The sequence below is a fragment of the Lytechinus variegatus genome, chromosome 2 (assembly GCF_018143015.1).
Source record: "Lytechinus variegatus isolate NC3 chromosome 2, Lvar_3.0, whole genome shotgun sequence".
Taxonomy (NCBI): Eukaryota; Metazoa; Echinodermata; class Echinoidea; order Temnopleuroida; family Toxopneustidae; genus Lytechinus; species Lytechinus variegatus.
In genome coordinates this window covers 17,606,446-17,629,603 of record NC_054741.1, presented here as the reverse complement: position 1 = coordinate 17,629,603, position 23,158 = coordinate 17,606,446, and the positions used below count along the sequence as shown (strand labels likewise).

General features: G+C 34.6%; 1 protein-coding gene across 1 annotated transcript; it reads right to left on the bottom strand.

The window, feature by feature from the left end:
• Positions 1-448: 448 nt before the first annotated feature.
• On the bottom strand, positions 449-21,388 carry LOC121407472 (polyadenylate-binding protein 2-like). Its single transcript, XM_041598559.1, has 7 exons — positions 21,267-21,388; positions 14,834-14,996; positions 14,050-14,232; positions 13,512-13,618; positions 12,747-12,834; positions 12,164-12,336; positions 449-844 (listed from the first exon to the last, which is right to left on the bottom strand). Exons 2-7 carry the CDS (start codon positions 14,975-14,977, stop codon positions 811-813), a joined length of 729 nt encoding a protein of 242 aa, XP_041454493.1. The 5' UTR covers positions 14,978-14,996; positions 21,267-21,388; the 3' UTR covers positions 449-810.
• Between the last annotated feature and the right edge of the window lie 1,770 nt (positions 21,389-23,158).

Genomic DNA, 23,158 nt, shown 5'->3' with positions numbered 1-23,158 from the left:
ACTTTACCAATAATAAATATCTGAAATAACAATATTGGTTCACTTAGATTATATCAGAACATTTTGTTATTTCTTTGATGAATTCTGTCATACAAATATCGACACAATTTTTGAGAGTCGACACCTTCGCCTTTCCTTTACACCTTATGACCACCTTTGCGTTTTATATGAGGTACTTACACCTAATCTTGTTTCCAGCACCCCTCGGCTAGAGATGGAACGGTCCGAGTTGCACACCAGTGGAGAAGTCTCGCCAGGAGTCCCATTTTTTTTCTTAATTACCTTGTTCTTTTATTCTTTTCTTTTCTCTCTTTTTTTTTCTTATCTCTATTGCATGTAGCTTCTTTTTTTTCTTTTTTCTTTTTACTTTTTTTAATACTTTTTTTCATTTCTTTTTTAATTATTTTTCTTTTTTTATATTTCTTTTAGATATTTTTTTAAACCCCTCACATTACTGGAACCTGAAAAAGAAATGAAACATAGCGTAGCTTAATGAAGTGTTAAGATATTAAGAGTGGACTACAGAAAATGAGATAAGAAAATGATAACCTTACATATATACATGTAGTAGCAGTACAAGCATTGCTGCTTTCTAAAAACTGGAAAAGAAATATTGCTAGGACACCCAGCGGGTTCAGAACAGAAAATTTTCCAAGAACAAATGCCTAACATTTCACTTGTTTGTGAATTACAAGTAGGTGCCCTTATGACTTTATACCATTACCTTACATCTACTACTACCTTCACTATAAAAGAAAAATTTGCATGCCCCCTTTTTTTCTCTTGCTCTTCTTTTTTGCTCCCAGGTCCTCAGTATGGAGAATATCGAACGAAACGACGGTTCCTGCAAAAAACCAATGAACAAAATTTGCATTACTAACAACATATTGCAATTTTATACTCACACTTTTTCATGTCTATAAAAACGGGGATCCTTTCAGAAAATTGTTCTGGTGCTTCAAAACGAGTATTTCAAATGTTCGGTCATCTCGCGCACAAGTATTCAAGCTGGTTTCTTTTATGCGGCTATCCTCGAAGTCATTTGGTAGTCGTAACAACGGCTCTCTGTTGACACTTTATTTCATCTCTGACTTTAAACAGTTATCAGTCAAAATGCTCTTTACTCTCAAAATAAAAAACCAACTGAAAAGAAAGACTACATAGTAACAATACATGTATTTGAATGTGAATTCTCATTAGTAAACTTCAATTGTATGCTTCCTTCATTATTCATTTAACATTACCATACAACATCATATTGTATTTCAGTAATAGGGCTATATGTACATCATACGCCCACATTTAACTTCTACATGCCTTGCATAGGCTTGCAATTACACTGACCAATACATATCATGATTCTCGGCAGTGCCACAGCACAGGGAATAATTTTCCTGGTATCGCACTGCAATTTGCCCCACATTTTTTAAAGATCGCTATGCATGAATTTTTTGTATAGCATATTTTTACATAGGACTGTACATTACTTAGTTGAGAGCTTTTCTCTTCTGACCAAAAATGCTATTCAAATTTGTCAAGCAAAATTATTCCCTGTAGCATTCTTCAAAATAGTGGATTGAAACCTCATAGCATTCCAATCAATGACAACGGCTTGTAAAGTTGTAAGTCATCACTTTCATTCAACCTGTGACTCTCACCAAGACGAGAGAGCCACTGACCACACCATGAATACATTCAATAATGCCAAGTTGATAACACCTTCAAAACAGAACGATTCTGATTAAATCAGCATTATTTCCTAATTTTGTTTCATTTCACAGAAAATTGGTTATCAATAACAAATTCCCCACGTTCAATTTTAAATGCCATATTTCTACCAATCACATAACAGGATTCAGTAGCTTTTATCAGTAGACTGTCGCTTGCCTGAGATATGACTTTTTACAAAACAGTACCCAGAGCTTGAAGGGTATTAACATCATGAGCTATTATACAACTCCCAAGAATGTTCTGTAATCTGATTGGTCCAAATCGGATCACATGATATTCAGCGAACTGCACTATTGCATCCAAACGCACTATCCTGCACTCTGATGTCATACCAAAAGTACTATCCTGCACTCTGACGTCAGAGTGCAGGATAGTGCGAGGTCTGGAATTATATAGAATTAAGATCAAATATAGCATTTTGGGCAACTCAGTAACATAGGGGTTTGTATAAAACAAACAATGCATGCATTCTTGTGCATAGAGGACCTAAATAATGAACTCTGTGCTCAACTCGCCAAATGGATATACAGCACTCGGTCCTGCGGACCTCGGTGCAGTATATCCATTGGCTCTTCTCGCACATCGTTCATAATTTGGCCCTGCATGCATGCTTACGTGCATTATTTGTATACTATCCACCTGTACTGACCTCACAGAGGCTGTTACAACCAGTAATGTGGAGGCGATGCCTAATGTTACAACAATGCATTGCTTAAATAAATGTTTTGACTTAACAATCCGAAAGATGTGACTGAGCTTACTGTTGGCGCTTTGTTAGGCTAACAATGTTTCTGTGCGGTCGGCACTGTCCTTCACTTAACATCGTAAGATACATACATAACACATATCTGTATACAGAATATCCCAATTTCAATTCTACAAGTCAAGGACAATGCATCCATTAATTCATCATGATCAATCATGCCTCAAACAGGTGGAGTATAACTCTTCTTTTTGGGGGTGTATCTTAAAATGTGAGGAGGATATATCTGACGTTGTGAACCACTGTCCGATTTCAATTTATAAAGCATCTTAGATCAAGAATGCAAATAAAAAAGAATGGTACCAACTATATTCCAATGAAAACTGATTATAAAGAGAGAGATGTCCTTCATCCACCTCTGAAGTCTGAAGTGACTTGCAAGAACAAAACAATTTGATAATTTTAGTTTACTCTATAGCAATAAACATAAGAGTGAATCTTGAATTCTTAACCATTACACAGCTGCATAAGCATGACAAATTGGCAATACAGTGAAATTTTAAGTAGTGAACAAAAGAAGAATCTCTAAAATCTAAGTTGTATTGAGCCATTGATTTGAGTGTTTTATTTGATGGTCAATAGTCTCATGGTGTTCTTAAGTCTTTCAATAACAAATATTCTTTTTTATTTTTACAGCACCCGGCACTGCTCCTGCACCAATAAATATACAATACTACATTTCTCTTTACAATTCTCTGAATTACCTTGTACCTTCATATTTCCTCAATTATACTGCATATGCAACTATACAGTGCATCCCAGAAAAAATAAAATAGAGAAATTTTTATCAATGAGATACCATAATGTATTTGTAAATACATTTTAAAGCATGATTGAATCTCCTCTTTCACCTGGTATAACTCAGAAGATTCCCCATTCAAGCATGGGGGAGTTCAAAACAATTTGAAGAAAGGAGAAAGGATACCAAAAAGAAAAGCCACTTGTCAAGGGGGGGTATCTGAATTTCAAAAAGAAAATCACAGAAAATGTTCAAGAATTTTATACATCAATGTTGGAAACTCAATTTTATTTATAAATGAATGTAGTTTACAGGCTACATGTAGCTGCTGGACTAAGGGTGTGTTTAATACTGAGTTTCAAATTTAAACAGCAACATGAATCATGACTGAAAACTCAATTACAAAATACAGAACACAAGCACGATCAGCAGTGCACTGTTAATTGTCGAAAATATAAAGCTGTTTATGTATTGTTGATCGTCTTCAAATTTCCAGCTTTCGTTAGCGCAGCTTTAGTGCGCAGTTTGACCCATCACAAAAAGGTCAATTTGGCACCTTCTTGTGTAGGCTTCCACTGCAAGAACAAATTTAAAGATGTTTTAAAACTCTATTGTGTTTGATGTCGAATTCGCGATGTTGAAGGTCGTAAAATCTGAGGTGATCGCGTTTATCGACGTTCAAATTTTCCTACGAATCGTGATTTGAAAGACGTTTACTTTTACAACTGGGAATAGTGGATATCAAACACATTCTTTGTTTCTCTAAGTTTCATATTGCGTTTTGTAATCACATTTTCAATCACGATTCATGTTACCGTTTAAATTTGGAAACCGACATCAAACACACCCTTAATCAATATTCCATTGTGTTGACAATCAGCAATGCATGAAGTCTTTTGTTAACTGTGCGTTAGCTGCAGTAGGGAACCTGTGAAAACAAACTGGATAGAAATACACGCATTATAAAGACACAGAACTTTGTTATTCAAAATTAAAAAAATCTGTGATTAAGTCATCAAATTAATGAGCAGATATTGAACTTTTCTGGAATTCACAACAAGCGACCTTTTGGTATCCTTTCTTCAAATTGTTTTTACTCACTCGTGCATGAATGAAAAATCTGAGCTATACCAGGTGAAAATGGAGATTCTCAATCTAAGCTTTACGATGATAGGTCATTTCATTTGTCATTTGTATTAAGTGATGATAACTCATTGATAATTCTCAGATTAATTATTAGTGGATTTATTTTTCTGGGACACACTGTATTATAGTAAGGGAGTTTTTATCGAGACATTTCAGATGACATCACATATCTTCCATATATTTTTTTCTTCACAGCAATAAGTCATGCATTTTACTCTTCTCAAATTTTGTGACAGGAAGACCACAAAAAGGCTAATGATGTATACTATAGTATTTACAATTCCTAACATACTTATGATAATTTAACAGACATATCAATAGATTTTGACAAGTGATATTATTGCATAAATGAAATTTCAATGCCAGTTGCAGGGATTGCAAAGTAATTTGATCAACCCAGAGAAGTGTTTGACTTTCTAAAGCCAAGGTGGAATATTCGTACCCTAACAGCAATGGCGATGGGAAGCTATACCGGTAAGGAAAAGATTGGAGAGGCACAATCTCTTCAAAACTAAACACAATATATTTGCACCTCCACTCTTTTCTCTCTCAAAGCTTTCTGACACCACTGTCCAAATACATGTATGAACTAAAAAAAAATGGAAAATCAGAATGAGCATCCCGATTTCCCCTTCAATGTGGACTATAATAAAATATAACATGGATGATAGACATAACTTGGCTTCAATGTCTCTATCTGTATTCTGTACATTTGTTTAATTACCACTCTAATAACATTAAAAAGGAAGGAGTATAAGATATATATGTAAAATCATACTAATGACAAAAAGCTACAGTATAAGTGAGAAACTGTGAATGAATTAAAATATATCTAAAAATATCAATGAAAACTACTTCAGAATAATAAATCTAATACTACCAAAAAGACCTTCATGAATTAAACATTAAACGTAATCATTAATAATTATATCATAATTCACTTCTTACAATCCAGCTTTCAGTACATTTGAAAGTTTTATTGTGGAAAATTATTTTGGAGGAAAAGTAAAAGAAAAGATCCGAAAAAGAAATAGACAAAAGCTATATACAACATGAAATATATTTCCTTTTTAAACTACGCTTAGAATAAATGATAAAACAGTTATTCTTATTTGCACTTTCCCATGCAGGAGTTTGATAAAGAGGGAGCATTTAAATAAAGCTTTAAAAAACTCATAAAAAATTGATATTACTCTTAAATTAACAAGCGAAGTAACCAAGGAGAAATGTATGTTTCCTGTTAAACAAGCTCTCGATGCACTCACACTTTCAGTCCCTTTTGACAACACCATAGAGTGTAACAAATAACAATGTAAACAAAATAAAAAATATAAGAATGAACTTGAGGTAGGGAGTATGCACATGTTCCTGACATTGAGCTCAGCAAATAATTTTAAATTGGCTCAGATCACATTGGGAGAAATTTTCATTCATTATATTCAGATTACGTAACTTTTCTACTGCCAATCTAATGCTCAATACCTTCAGTCTAAATGGACATCTAAATAAAGACAATTAAAGATTAAATTCAATATCTATTTAAATACAGAAGATTTGATTTCTACGCAGCAATTTTAATGCCCAAGAATATCATGAAGTTCAATTTTTTTTAATCAGACTGCAAACTCCAACAAAATGAGAACAATCAATTACTATTCAATTTAAATTGCAGTTCTCTTCTTAATCCGTTCCTCAATGCCGTGATTTGGAAATAAAAAACAGTACAACATACACGTTCTTGATATATTTCACAATCCTGAATACATCAATAAAGAACATTTCTGTAAGTATCAAAATAACTTCAAATGAATAGTACCAATGAACAGAAAAACCCTGCACAAGACATGCAAACCTCATGTAAGTAGAATCTTATGCCTAAGTAAAATGTTCCTCTTTAAAATACATGTAATTTTGACGTTTATCACCATGTAAGTCTAATATCTTTAAGTCTATTTTCATTTGATTCCAGACATGTCCATAAAGATTTTTTTACAAATCGACAGATTTTGCTAATGCCTGTATAAAATATATGTGATGAGATGAGCATGCATCACAGCCGCCAATGCACATTTAAAAAAAAAATCAAATCATAGATGCTCACTGTTTTACTGTTTCCAAGAGTGACTGATAAACACTAGCATGAGCAGCTGAAATCTGTAACTTCATGAAACAGAAAAATCACATTTTTCATGCATTCTCAATTTCACAATCCATCATAGCCTAGCAAAACGATAAAGCATTTGCATGGTCTAGAATTCAGTGAGTTTAAAGAGGGGAAGTCGAACATTTCCAAATGTATATTAAAAAAAAAACAAGAATTAAAAAAAAAAAGTTTCTGCAAGTTCATGAAACACAACACATCCTGTTAACTTCTTCCAGTCTGAGAAAAAAAACAAATTATCAAAATATTACATAATACCCACAATCATTAATGCCTCAATAATTCAGCAATACAATCCTCATTGTATTTACAATCCTTTCTGCTCATGACTCATTGGCAGTGAAAATTAATAGTAGTTCAGAACTTCTAAAGTTCATTCATGCAACAGTTATACACACAATTTTCTGCTAACTCCACAACCATTTCATAAAATTATGTAATACTCAAGGGTGTACAGAAGGATATTTAGTCACTTCTTGGCAATAAAATGGTAAATTGCCGATTCTTCTATTGCCAACTCGTCCACTCACCACATGGTCCACCTTCATTTAGTCTAATGCCATACCGTCCATTAACCAAGGCTCCACATTAACTTTTTTTGGTGGTGGCCCGTTCGGGCCACCAAAACCTTCAAATAATTTTTTTTGGTGGCCCATTAGTAAAGTTTGGTGGCCCGAAAAATATAAAGAAAAACATTAATTTAAAATGAATAAAACAAATTGAAATATTCTGCAGTCACTAACACGTACCACTATTCTTTGTACATCTTGTATGTAAATCGTGCTTGCTGTTATTTTACTTTGCTTATTTTGTGGTAATATACAGGTATAAATTGTTCTATCATTGTAAATATGAAATGATTGAAAGAGAATAAAAGAATTGTATTGTTCCCAGGTTGTGGACTCTTAATCTCCGTATCGACACACACTCATAGTGGTATAAAAGTAAATAGTGCATATAGCAAACTCAGATAGATTTACAAAACAATTATTTTTCCTTTCTTCCTTTTTGATCATAAAACCTAGATTATGCAGGCCCCAAATCCAGTTTATTTTCTCTTTTCCAGCATATTATAGCAGGAGAAAATCACAGAAAAATATGCTGCAGAATTAGAACAATGTGTAAAAGGGGGAAATTTTTAGAATAGTATACTGAAAAAAGATATAAAAAATTCAAAAAAATGAATAAGTGAAATAAAACAAAAGAAAAAATGAAGAAAGAAAAAACATTTGAGAAAAAACAAAAGAAAATGTAAGAAAGATGAATAAGACAAAATTATCAAAAAATGGGGAAAATTATTATTATTATTCAGTAGAAACATGTTCTTTAATCAGGCATATTCAATGGGAAGGGGTATAAATGGTTTAATCACTGTAAAAAAAATGAAAGAAAAAAAATGAGAAAACGGCAAAAAAAAACAGTGAGAAAATTCCTTCCCTATATTTGACAAAATGATGGAAAAATTCACATTTCATATCAATGAAATCCCTTCCCAAAGTATTTACTTCCTTAAGAGTGGTTGTAGAAGTCATTTGTAAACAAGAAAGAAAGAAGCTGCCTATTTATTTTTGGCTAGAAGAGACACAGCTTCGAAATAAACCAAATATCAACATACATACAAATGCACATATGGGACTCTGATGTACTCACCTATGTGTTTTATGTGTATTAATGCATTTGGAAATCGGTCTTTTTGAGTCAAAAGAGAGGTCATAATTCCTCCTTTTAATGCTTGCAGATAATCAGGTTTTAAGTAATACAGACTGTAGAAGGGCATTTCATTGGTGGGTCATTCCATCTGGATTCACCCAGTGGTTGCACCCGACCGTCTCAGAATTCGTTGTAAATTGGTATACATAAAATTCAACATGGCTCAAGCACAAAACAGAAAAATTATTCAAATCGGTCCGTCGGTTCTCGCGCTACAGCCCGCCCTTTTCTCCTTGTTTTGACAAAAATGGGCGTGACCTTCAACTTTCAATGGCCATTGCGTCATAACGTGTTGACCAATTTTCACGAAAGTGGTACTATTTAATAGGAAATTCAGAGAGGAATCCAAAACATGCATCAAATAATGTATTGGAGCGATTTATAAGGTCGTGACCCTTGACCTATCTTTTGACCTTGAATTTGACCCCCGGACAAATAATTTTTTGACTTGATTTTCGTGTATGTTAATTATTTGTATGATATTGACAAAATATGTTAAAACCAATGATGATATTTTATTTCTTCACCTTTAAAAACTCTTCCAAAGATACCATGAAATTTCACTCTAGTCCCACATACTGATATTCATGTTAGTAAAGTGTTCAAAAGTTACATGATTTCTTCTAATCTTAAGTCACAGTATGCAAACACATTAAAAGAAATTAAGCTCATCAGTTCACAAATGAAACATTAAACATTTATGCTCATGAGTAGGTATCTGTTTAGGCATTTTGATGTTCAGCAATATATATCATATATGTATATATTCTTCTTAGTAAAGTGTTTACCCAGTACTTTTATCATCAAATTGTTGAGTATATGCTTATTTAAGGATCCCTAATATACATATATGATATATATTGCTGAACATAAAAATGCCTAAACAGATACCTATTCATGAGCACAAATGTTTAATGTTTCATTTGTGAACTGATGAGCTTAATTTCTTATCATGTGTTTGCATACTGTGACTTAAAGATTGGAAGAAATCATGTAACTGGTGAACACTTTACTAACATGAATATCAGTATGTGGGACTAGAGTGAAATTTCATGGTATCTTTGGAAGAGTTTTTAAAGGTGAAGAAATAAAATATCATCATTGGTTTTAACATATTTTGTCAATATCATACAAATAATTAACATAAACGAAAATCAAGTCAAAAAATTATTTGTCCGGGGGTCAAATTCAAGGTCAAAGAATAGGTCAAGGGTCACAACCTTATAAATCGCTCCAATACATTATTTGATGCAAGTTTGGATTCCTCTCTGAATTTCCTATTAAATGGTACCAGTTTCGTGAAAATTGGTCAACACATTACGACACAATGGCCATTGAAAGTTGAAGGTCACGCCCATTTTTGTCAAAACAAGGAGAAAAGGGCGGGCTGTAGCGCGAGAACCGACGGACCGATTTGACTAATTTTTTTTGTTTTGTGCTTGGGCCATGGTGAATTTTATGTATACCAATTTACAACGAATTCCGAGAGGGTCGGGTGCAAAATTGCACTTTCATTGGGTGAATTGGCATGGAATGACCCTGTTGTAAAATGTGACTTTGACGTAGATTTTCAGAGTTCTGGGGAAGGTTTCTTAGCAGTAACATTTCGTATCGCAGCTCCTTGAGTCTGAATAGTCTGCTCGTGCACAGCTAGCTAGCTGCAGTGGTTTCATGCACACAAAGCTCAGCCAGACAGCCGGCGCGGCCGGCTGAATAATAGTTACTGTATGCTAGCAGTAGGCCTACGTACTGTCATGACTATGCAATCTTTGTGTGTGTGTAGATTAACAAAAAAGGCGCATGAAGAATTGGCTTGCAATTTGAACTGTAGAAAGTTGATTAACACATGCAAAATCGGGAGAAAAATTGCGCTACTTTGAAAATTATTGGTTGCCCGATTCGGGCCACCAAAACTTAAAATTTTTTCAATAATGGTTGCCCGAGATGAATTTTTGGTGGCCCTGGGCCACCGCTAATGTCGAGCCTTGCATTAACATTTTGTTAACAATCATTGGTCCAATAACCATGTAGTCCAATAATCACTTCGTCCAACAACAGTTCGTCTATGACCATTTCGTCTATAACCAGTTGGTCTAATACCAATTTTCATTTCATTCTTTTCGCCCATTTAACACCAAGTCCAATTAGCAAAATGGTTTATGGACTAAATGGCTATTGGACCAACTGGTTTTAAGATGAAATAGTGTGTGGACGAAATGGCAATTAGACTGTGTGGATAGTGGACGAACTGATGGTAGACCAAATGATAGTAAATGAGTTGGTAATTGGACGAATTGGCATTAGACAAATTGGAAATAAACCCAATAAAATAATCAGTATACATTCTCAAAACCAAAAAGCCATGTAGCTCAATTCAATTTCAAGTTACATATTAAGCAAAATAGATCTCGTTGGTAAAAAAAATTATCTATCACTTGTCTTAAAATCCTGGATTTGGGTCTGTTTGCCAACTCTCGTATTCTGAATTGTGACTAAACTACAATGCATGAAATTGTTTTTTATGACAACAGCGGATATATTTATCCACCAACAACTGTACTATTTTTGTTTCAAAATAAAATCATGAATAATATTTGACTGAATTTATTTCAATGTCAATACAGATCTTTGTAAATAACCAAGTGGTGGAGACTTAAAGTGATAAACCTGGAAGTCTAATAAAGTAATTATTAAGTGAACGTAAGCCTTCAGCAGGAAACCAGTCCATATGTATTAATGATTGTTCATGAGGGCATATTTAGTATACAAGTACACTTTGTTCTTATTCAAAACAACCACATCTAAGTACGTAGAATCATTGTTTAAGTTGAAGAACGAATGTTCACTGAAATACTAACATGGCTCAAGGCACAGGATTAGTACAATCTTCATTTGATGAAATTATCACCAAAATCACGCCAAATGAAGCACATCTGTAACTTGAGGAAAACACAACCAGCGTCCTGTTGCAAAAAGAGCTGAGATCCATCGCAGTTCCAAAAATCAAACGCAACTTGACTTTCAACCAATCAAAAGCCTGCATTTGTGACTTCAACCTGGAAACGGGCCCTTGAAGCCCAAGCAGGAACGTTTCTAGGACCTGGCCTTGTACAAAATACAGCACTAATAATGTCCTTACAATTTTAGTACAGATTATTGCCGCGGTATTTAGCAAAGTAGAATTTGAAAACAATCTGTATATTAAGTAGCAATTAATAAATCTCTACAAAAGTTGCTCACATTGAACATCCAAGAATAGAATGCATTCTGATATAATCAGAGATGAATGTTGAAACAGAAAAAGTACTTGTATCATGGACCGAACACAAAGTAAGCATCAGCATATTGAGCTCTTAAGTTCAATTCTGACTACTATTAAGATAATTCTTTTAAGAAACAAGGGGGAGGTATTCAAGTTTAATCAGGGAGGGAGGGGGCTGTGTAATTGAGGGAGGAACGATACCTTTATACCTAAAAGGTATTATGTAACATCACCATGGCATTGATTTGAACCTGTGACCTCCAGGTTTCTTTACAGTAGCAAGTCCCTCATCCCATCCCCGATACTGCCATGCACATATGTACATGAACAACGGCAGTTTTCACATTCTTTCCAATCATGAGGAAACTGTGCAGCTAATTTTTGGGGAAACTGTGAAAAATAAAATGAAATTGTTTGGGGAAAATCATTATCTTCTATCATCAAGAAATGTATTACTTAAGTATCAATTTTTAACAGTCCAATAAAATGGAACTCGATACGTTTCATACTCACTACTTAAAAATGTAAAATGGTTACATTGTAGATTTGACATGACACAAAAATAAATGCATCTCTCACTGTCCCACCCAGTACTGCCACAAACCACACAAACGCATGTGAGGTCATGAAGTGGCTGGTTTAGCGACCCACCTAAATCTGGGCCTCTGCGCCCTGTAGAATCCACCTCCTCCGTACCCTCCTCCTCCTCCAAATGCTGACTGACCATAGCGCCCTCTACCTCTGCCACGCTGGCCGGCGAACCCCCCACGTGGAGGACGATCCGTGGTACTGATGCCAGGGCGGTTCGTCCTCTTTGCATTAACCTGAAAATAAAAAATCATTGATACGAGGTTCACAAATATAAGCTACGTGTAATCATGGTCCAACAGATGTGAAGGATACAATGATATTGAAAAGCAGCATAAAAACACAAGATACGCATTTTCAAAGCACATTAAAAAATCAATATCCTAATTGCAGAGATCGAACAGAATCTGAAAAGAAAATACATCAACATTTGCAGACGAATGATGAACAGTGTAGTATTGCAAATTGATACAAAACAGTGCTATGGATCACAATCAAACTACCAGGATACGAGTTCAACCAACGGGCACTGCAAAAGTCTATTGGGTATGATTCAGACATCATTATTTTTATTACTGAATTACTGATGAAGGAATCTTCTAAAGCTCAAAGTAAAGTAATATGAATCATAATTAAATGTACTTACCTTAATCTGTCTACCCTTAAAGAGAGATAAATTCAATGTACAGGCTGTGTCTACAGAGTCCTTTTCTACAAATTCTACATAGGCATAACTAGAAAAAAAATTATGAGAAAGATGAAAATGAATAAGTAATAAAACACAAAATATGATTCTTTGTTCATGGTAAAGTACTCAACACTGAAATATATTCACAAATATTTTAGATTATATTCCATATTAAGAAAATTGCTTTTGTCTGATAGGATATTAATCATGTAATTAAGTGCACTTACCCAACCAAACATCACTTGCTGTGATGAAACTTTTGTGTTTTGCTGACCATTTCTGCCCATTGAGTCAAAATTCATTAATATTAATTTTGAATACCCGTGTTTCACAAACTAGCCACTCATTTTTTTCTCCAATTCTCTACATCACATGCAGTGACAGAAAATCTCCATTGTAACGTCACAATTACCTTGCTAAAGCAAGATTTAGATCTTCCATGCTAGTTACAGACTTACTGTTGAATGGAAGAGGTATTTAACATTGCTGGGGTCCGTCGCATAGAAATTGTTGTTATGGTAGCTTTGACATCCTATGGTAACTTCTCTGAAATCCTTGATTCTGATTGGCTACTTAGCATTGTAACCATGGCCGTTACCACTGGATGGCAAAGTTACCATAATACTTTTATGCAACAGTCCCCAGGTACGTGTAGGCTTACCACAAAGGGATTAAAAATAAAGCTGAAATTATTTTCTTGATGAAAACCTCAAATACACCTACCCTTTAGGATGTCCGGTAAACTTATCACAAAGGATGGTGACTCTGTTAATTGATCCACATCCGTGAAAGTGACTTTCTAATTCCTCTGCAGTAGCTGAATAATCCACCTGCAAGTGTGATAACGAAAGTGAGCAACTCATGATCATCAGAAGTGGCGATATGTATGCATCATGCCATATGAAGAAGCACATACATGTACCATACAATTAACCCAGAACAGTCTTATCAATTGGGGTTGTACGATTGTTCAACTTCTCTCAAAAATTATAATGTGACATACATTGTACTAAATTAATTTTAAATGAATTTAAGTCTTCAACTAATAATCCAAGGCTAAATTTTATGTATTACAGCAGTGATTTGCTCAATATTACAGAATATAAAAAACACCTTGTTCTAAATCCATTTCAAATCATAAATACTCTTGATCCAAATAGACATTTCATTCTTGATTTAAAAAAAAAACAAATGTGAGAGCGGCTAAAAGAAAAGAAAATGCAATAAAAACATGCCATTTACAAGTCTGAATTGTTCTTACATTTCCAACATAGACTGATCTTGCATCAACCTCTCCCTTCTCCTCCATTGATAGATGTGTTACTGCTTGGGCAGGAGGAGGTGAACTCAGATTCATCTGTTTATCCACTTCATTCTGCATCTCTTTTAACTTCTCGGCCTCCTCCTCCATCTCACGGACACGGGCTTTGATGGCTTCTAGCTCCTGATTGCCAAATCAAAAAGACCAGGGGGGTGTTTCACAAAAATTTAAGTGTGAATTAGGTCGCACTTAAATGCCGATGCATATCTGAAATGCAACGCGCAATCTTATTGATCAATACGCAGTAGTGCGCGTCCTCTTTGCATGATCTGACCAATGCGGTCAAGCCTTTTATACCTCGCGCAACTAGGCACTTAAGTGCGACTCTAAGTCATACTTAAATCTTTGTGAAACATCCCCCAGCTCTTCTTTTGCTCCTAACTCATATTGGAATTAGGAAACTGGAACATCACACCCACCCCCTCTGAATCTCAAAATGAAACCTACTACAAACATTAAACATTTTTTTTCATAGCCAATGTTGCTATCATTATCATTATTGTCCAGAGCACTTTAAAGATATGAATAGAATATTTCTATCCAAGAATGTGACCACTTGTAAGACCATAACAAAAACAAGTTAGAAAATGAACAAATTAAACACTGACAGGCTAACCAAACCATTTCTTGGAAATCGCTTTGCTATCAATCCGCAATGTTATATTACACAACAGCTTGAACATGAATACAAATCACAGTATTGGCTTGGAAAGAAGAGGCCTACCTCATCTTCGATTCCAGCATTCTCATCTGTTTGTTCTAAATTCAGTGAGGGAACGGTCTCTGTTGGTGAAAGAAGTGAATCCTCCCCTCCGCTCACATCAGGAAGGTAAGTCCCATATTCTGCCATTGTCTCCAATTCTGCCATGCCTCAGTACCTTCTAAATCTGCAAAGAAGACAAACTAAAAATAAGTCATGCCATGCAAGTAAAGGGGCATATCAAAAGTTGGATGGCAGGTATGAACTTTCTCACAATTTTGATAATCCCCCCTACTTAAAGGACAAGTCCACCCCCACAAAAAGTTCTTTTGAATAAAGAGAATCAAAAAGAATCAAACAAGCATAACACTGAAAATTTCACCAAAATTGGATATACATGTAAAATAAGAAAGTTATAACCTTTTTATATTTCGTTTAATTTCACAAAACAGTAATGCACATCCTGGTCTGTATTGCAAATGAAGTTTTATTCCTCTCTGAACATGTGGAATTACCATTTTAAAAATATTTTATGGTTCAGGCAAGTTGGTTAGAAATGAAATATTGTATATATTTCAAATAAAAAACATAAAATGAATAGTGAGTGAGGGACATCACCGACTCTCCTTTGCATGTCACTGACTTGTTCATATAACCAATTTGTGAAAAAAAGCGAAACTTTAGAATGTCATAACTTTTATTTTACATCCGATTTTGTTGAAATTTGATTTTTCTCTACTGATTGGGGTGGACTTGTCCTTTAAACCCCCCCCCCCAAAAAAAGGGACAGAGGTCTAGACCTATGTGCATTGGCAATTGCAATTCCAGTGCATGCACATCGGTACCTGTTTGGCAATTTTCTGCAAAGAAGAGACTGAATGCCGAGCTATTCATCATATTTTTCAGGGTACATGTAAACCAGCTCAAATAAGGATTCTATTCTATGACCAGAAAAAGGACTCAAGTTGGATTTCCATTTTTTTTTTGGGGGGGGGGGTACATTTGTGGTACCTCTGTGTTTGATCAAAAAATGTTACCATGATAGTTGCCACAATGGCAAAGTTACAACAGTTGCAAGTCCTTTATGAGAGGGGTCCCTGAACTGAAATCTGAATTGCATTTCATTTAATCTTAGATCTATCAAGGCACTCAATCAAGATTCTAATAAACTTTGACTTTTGTAGTATTGGAACACAGTGATTTTTTTTATTATTTCGATAATAATTATTTATAATCAAGTTTTGAATTTTATTTTTTGTTAAATAATTTTTCGTTAAATAGTTCTTCAACACAGCATTTTGTAACATCGCTTATCGAAGCTAAGTCATAACAAAGTGGTTCAAGGGTCAAGCCTATAGTATTTGCGGTGTTTAGGAATGGATCGAGGGATCTACACGAGATAGGTCTGGTAAGAAAACTCTCATTTTTCATATTTATACTAACATTTATTTTGCTCCTTCATACGCATTAGGCATATGAAGGTGTGTAGATAAATAAAATGAAACAAATTTATGTGATTTGTAGGTTTTAAAGATGGAATTCCTAGGGAAATCCATCTGTGTTTTGATGTCCAGCTTAGCCTGTATGGGGCACTGGTTCACTGCTACCATCCTGTCTGTGGAGAATCTACAGGTAGGACTATCAGGTATGCCAATGCTGTATTGAGCACACACTTTAAAAAATTATTAAAATATCACTTTTGTGACCAAAATTACTAATTTCCATACAGTTGCAATGCAATTTTCATTAGTAACTTAGAATAATTTTCGTATTGACCAGGGTGCTCAAAAACTTGAATTTTTGGCACATTTTTGTGTAAGCCCTCTATTGGTGGAAAGTAATATGGCAAGAATATTTTCATTTTTCAAGCTCTATTTTTAATACAGAAAAATAATTTAAAGAATCAAATTTACTTAAGAGCCAGTTACATATGATGAAAAGCTGTAATGAAAACTGACAGTGTAAAAAAATCATTTCTCCAAAAGAAAAAGAGAAAATAATCCAAACATCGTCAACCATATTTTGCCACACATAGAGATGTAACTGAGAACAAGAAAATATCATATCCTTGACCTTGTTTATTGAATGAGTGGTATGAGGGAGGGTTTCAAGGCTTTGTGATGAATAAGTATATATATGTCAAAATATAAAAAAATGTCATCACAAAGTCATTAATGTAGTGCTGCAGCCGAACCGCCGAACCGAACGGAAGTTCGCCGAACTTGGCACTTCCGAACCGGACCGAACCGAACTCAAAGGCCTGGTTCGGAAGTTCGGTAAAAAAAAGTATGTTTGTATGCAATGCGTGATTGCGATGACTCCATAGATTTAAGTATAAAATTAATAAAATATATATTGGTTAGTGATTGTGCACAAAGAGAATTCCACTCAATATATTTTTAAAATCCACTATGATAGCTCCCATCTTGTCTTTGATTGAACTGTTATCAACTTAAGAATATTTTATTAACATAAATATATTTTTTCTTGATAAAATGAGGGGGCATTTTGAAGCTAAACTCGGTATAAAAGTGTGGTGTAATTACGTATTGCCGTAATCGATCGTGATCGTAATCGGACCTAATCATTTTGTATTTAATAAAGAAAAAGAACCAGACATAAATTCATTCCTCGTAAATGACAAAGTATGACAGTTTCGGTCTCGTGTTTGATTAAATTTTTATCATTTTCAATTTTTTTATAAACATGAATAGGCCTGGGAGTAAACATCGATTGATCGAATGGTTCGATTGGCATGCCGCCAATCACCAATAGATTAGCAAAATTTACACTAATCGAATGTTCGGCAGATCCCGATTATGACGTTGGGATAACTCTAATACCCAAGTAATAAAAATAAAATGACAAGAAAACAATGATGACAGCTGTTTTTACAGGTTTAAAAATTATGTTACCGAGGTAATGTTTAAAAAATTATCAATGATTGTATCACATTCACAGTTACATACCAACATGATAGCGCTCCGAAAATGTTAATCCCACCCGACCTTGCCCTCATACACAAAATAAGTCATTGTGTGCGTGCACAATAATAAGTAAACACATAACCAGCTCACTTGAGCTGATTGGACCTTCGGATAGCCAATGAAACTTTGGGAAACAAAGAAGCGGAAGGCATGTGGTTCCCTTATCAGGAAAGGTCATGACTTCAGAAATAAATTGACCCCTCCCCCATCTGTGTGTGTGCGTGTGAGGGAAAGAGAGAGGGAAGGATAGGGTGTGGGAGCCGGAGAATTTCTTTCATGTTTCAGAACAATGCAACCTTTTTTATATCCCCCTCAACCAATGAAAACTACATTCCAACACGCGCCCGCCTTCACAAGTACTTTCTCGACTAGTCTCCAAAAATAGACCCAGTTATACATGTAGGTTCAAATGATTAAAAAAAATCGTTATTTTGAAAGGTATTTCAAATGAAATATTTTTTTTAATACATGTGTAGCATCGTGGGCAGTGCCACAAGTGGAGGCGGGGACATGGTGTGGGCAAGGTTAGAAAATTTTCAAGTGAAATGCTCCACCTGGGCTCAGTCTCAAAGAATATACTTCATGAATGAGTCGTTTACGTCTTTGGACTCGGCGGGGCTGTTTCATTTATATGCAGGGGTGTGGCACTTGGAGGGATGAATGCATAATACCAGGGTACCAGTATTAATTTAGGAAAGATTTTAATTGGAACAATAAACTGAAAGATTTAATCTCATTTCATGAAGTTTCTTTTGATATAAAAAAATCATGGAGAAGGGGGAAAAGGGCCTCATTTATGCTAAACATGTGACTTTGATGGAGATTTCTTCATGGGGGGGGGGTCACCACAAAGTAGGACTATTGTGACTTAAAAGACGTGATTCCCGACGAACAATCGAATCATTCAATTATTTTTCCAGGAAATAATCGAATGGTAATAATGACAATCGTCTCAGGCTTAAACATGAATATATTTTTTCCTTATAAAATGTGGGGTCATTTTAAGCTTAACTCAGTTAAAAAGTGTAGTTGAATTACGTATTGCTGTAATGGGATGTACATTTAATTGAAAAGACATAAATTAATTCCTTGTGACTGACAAAGTAATGGTAAAGTATATATCGTCGGCCTTATGCCAAAAGGGCCTTAACCCGATTTTAGGGGTTCTGAATATTTTATAATAAATTTAACACATTTCATGTAAAACTTAATAACTTAACACGTTTATCGAAATTGGCTTCAAAAGCAAAAAAAACGACCACAAACTTTTGATTATTAGAGAGGCCAAAACCTTTAAACGCCATTATCTCGGAATGGCCAAAAGCAGTTAAGGCCCTTTTGGCATAAGGCCGACGATATATTCCACCTTCTGAAATTTCCATATTAATATAAAAGATAAATAAATAAGAGATGAAGGAATGAGGGTGAAAAAAAACAAAAAAGATAAAAATTCAAACCAAATCAACGCATGTTCCCTGATCGATGTTCCGGAAATGGTTGGTAAGGAAAGTTGAAACAGGAAGTCCAAACAACCTGCTCTCGGTCGCTATTATACAGGTAAAATTCGTATTCCAAACTTGAAACGTTTTTCCATTGTCAATATTTTCTTAAAAGTGGTTTAATCTGGCCAATTACTGAGAATGAAATGATAAATTATCAGTTCCGTCCTAGTTCTGACGATCAACGCCGAGTGATTTCACAACACTAAAATACACAGTACAGTCCCATGTACTCATTTTCGTGTTAGAAATATGTTTGAAGTCACGTAGCGTTGATCTTTCTGGACCAAGAATGGACTGATATTTTATCTTTTAAGTAATTCATTTACCAGATTTTACCACTTTTCAGAAAATGGGGACTTTCTAAAACACTCATATTCTTTGGAATGTGAATTTTACCGGTATAATAACAGTTGAGTGGAGGTTGTTTGTCTACTATTTCGACATTCCCGATCAACACTTTCCAATTTGAGAAGCTGCGTTGGCAATCACATCGTAATCGATCATGATCATAGCTACATGAAATAATCGTGAAAAAATATTCTGATCTTTGTAATTCTGTTTCTGTCCTGATTCTCTCGTTATCAATATTTTTTTCTTTTGATTTTTTTTATTTTCATTTTAAAAATGAAAGTAGAAATGACTTATTTTTTGTTAATTAAAACAAAAGAAAGTTCAACAATTATCTTAACTATTCTTTTTAGAAACAAAATTTATTATTAATACATGACGGATCATGTATGAGATTACTTGTTTGAAGGTCGGCAATCTTTATTTTTTATATGTTAAATTTATTTTGGTATTCATTGCCGAACCCCGAACCGAACCAAAGTTCGGAAAAACATTGCCGAACCGAACCGAACCCGAACATGCCACCTGACTTGCAGCACTACCTTAATGCTAGGGTGATCGTCGACGGCTAGTTCTCAATTAGGTATACCCAGTTGTTGTGTATCCGGACGGGTTGTGTGTCCGGACGATCAATTTTAGAATGTCATTTGGAAAAATTTACAAGCGAAGTTTCATCAGTTTTTAGTACAAAATGTTAGGAAATATTATAAAGAACAAAATAGAAAATGATTACAAGTAATGAATTAGTATTTTTAGTGTAATCCACAGTCTAAAAAAGAAGGCTTAAAAAAAATTAAAGTGTCCGGACACCCGACCCCCCATCCTACCCATACAGCCGTACCTGTGCGCAAGGTTGACCTTTTAGAGATAGCCGTCGACTACCAACAGAACATTGATAGAACTTTTGAGCGTCACGATACGAATAAGCATTTTATATTGAAAAGTGGCATGGATGGAACATGTAGACTTTGCAGTTAAAAAGAAAAAATTAATAAAATAAAAACACTCTAGCTAGCAAACACAAATTTATTACCAACGGCAACATCTGCTACTAAGTGCTAGCTGATCAGATTCAATATAAAAAAAGGAAACAGAAACTAGAAAGTTAGAATTTACTCATGTGATGAAGAAAAAAAATCATATCATTATAATAAAAAATATCTTTACCAGTCCGGCAAGCATCTGGAATCATGATGTAATTTGTCAAGCACAAAAATAATTGTTTTTCGTGGAGGGACCCCGGTATGTGGCAAAAAAATGCAAAGAAAACGGTTGGTAGACTATTCATTGTATTTGTAGACCTCGAAATATAAATTAATTTTATCATATTCATAATTTCCATAATATTTGGAATGGCAAGTGCGAATTTTTCTTGATTGTATTTCCTCTAGTTGTCATTTTTAAGCACTGAAATAAAGGTGTCCGGCAATAGATATTCACTGCCATAAAGTACGTCTGCCAACAATTTGCACAATGAGGTGGGACTAAAATTTGCAAACCGATCACTCTACAGCTGTCACGGTAACAAACTAATCAAAACCATTATTTGAAGACAAAATATCATCCACACCAGAGTAATTTTCATTTATTGAAACAACAGAAACTTTATTTTTTACCTACCTTATATTCTACAGCACTACGTTATTGTCTATAAACCGAAATACATCTGTCAATTCTTGAAATTCTACGTACCAGCTTGAACTGAAGCATAAGAAGCCACGCGTGAGAAAACACTTCGAACTGTATAAATTAAACCGCAGCTGGCAGCAGACAAAGTAATGGAAGGATGATCAATTGGATTTTTTTAATATACAATGTCATCATTAAATTTTTATTCATGAAAATTGTCACCCACAATATTCCATTCAAAGCAAACATAAAACTATTCTTAATCTATAAAAGTATAAACTATAAAGAGTTTTGTTTATAGAAACAGTATTTGTGTAGATTTAAACATATCACGGTTTTGAGCAATTTTGGAACTGGCATGAACTTGCTAAATTCAAACCACCTATATCATGGACCTACACAGTAGTAGGTCCATGCCTATATGTAGTTGGTACAAAAAATGTTAAAACAGCTGTTTTCGACTCACCGTACGGCTACCATAGAGCAAATGTGACCAAGGTATTAGGAACTCATGGATCATTTATTTGGTCTAAAAAATTACAAGACCCAAAAGAAAATAGTACAGGAAGTTAGGAAGACCATGTTGAGAGCCTTTCATGTTTCAGATGTGTATTGAAAAATGTAATGTCAAGCTACATAGCAACACCTAACAGGAATATGTTCAGAGATAAAAAAAAAATGAATAGGTCCAAAGTTTTCAGATGAGGTATTTATCCGAGTGCTTTCTTATTAGTAGGTCAAAGAGTATGACCATATCCCAGAGATTGAAAATTTACAACAAAAATTATAAGTCTTCATTAACTGTATAGATGATCTTTATCATGAATGTAATATCATCTAATAAATAGTCCAGGATGTGAAGCACTTTTTTCCCAACAAAATTACAACATCAATGCAAATGAAAATGCAATGCAGACCAATGGTCCTGGTTACTTATATGAATATCTAAACAAAAACACAAGGACATTTGTTTTTGTTTTTTGTCAAGCATTTTTTAATGATCATTATTGACACAACATTGTGTTCATTCACTCAAATTCTTAATCCAATGGAAGAACTGTTTACAAAGTTATGCCACAGTCACAACGGTGAAGCAGACCACAGACCGACCAAGGCTATTACTTTATTTCTAATGACATACACTGCAAAAACTCCGGTGTTGATTTAACACCAGCCCAGAATCTATATATGTCCACACCAGAGACGTATTGAAACAACACCAGTTTGGAATCAAACCGATGCTGTTTTAATACTAATGGTGTTGTATAAACACCTATATGGTGTTAGACCAAAACAAAACTGGTGTTGTTTAACCCGTCTCTCACGGTCTCTGGTGTGGACATAGATTCCGGGCTGGTGTTAAATCAACACCAGAGTTTTCGCAGTGTACCATCGGCCGGTTAGTGTCGGCTGTGTTGGGTGTGACCGTAGCATGAAGGATACATGAAGAGAGCAAATGTTGGATTGACAAAGGAAAAAAGAAAATATACAACATAATTCTCCATCAAAACCACTGATAGAAAAATGACAGGTGCAAGACGGGACACATCAAACATAAAATATAATTCCTCCTGCAGCAGCAGACAGAGACAAACAAATCTTTGCTTCTGAGGTATGAATCTTCAGAAATAAAACTATTACTTTTGTTCGTTCGTTGAGCCAAATCTCCGTCCGAAAATCAAATGAAATTTTTGGATATTGTATTTCTTAAAGGAAAGAAATTATGCACTCTTCTCTCCTTTAAATGATTTGGTTTAAATTGGTTCTCAATATGCATCAATGAGGTAGTTGCAGATGTAAATATGTGTAAAGAGTTTGGATAAATTATTTCGGAAGTTGTTGAATTTCTCCTCATGTTGAAATGAATTCAAACAGCAGCAGAC

Coding starts and splice junctions, on each gene's coding strand:
- LOC121407472 (XM_041598559.1), bottom strand. CDS start 14,977: ATGGCAGAATTGGAGACAATGGCAGAATATGGGACTTACCTTCCTGAT. Junction 12,835..13,511: donor TTTACCGGACATCCTAAAGG/GTAGGTGTATTT, acceptor TTTTTTTTCTAG/TTATGCCTATGTAGAATTTG. Junction 845..12,163: donor GCGCAGAGGCCCAGATTTAG/GTGGGTCGCTAA, acceptor GGTTTTTTGCAG/GAACCGTCGTTTCGTTCGAT.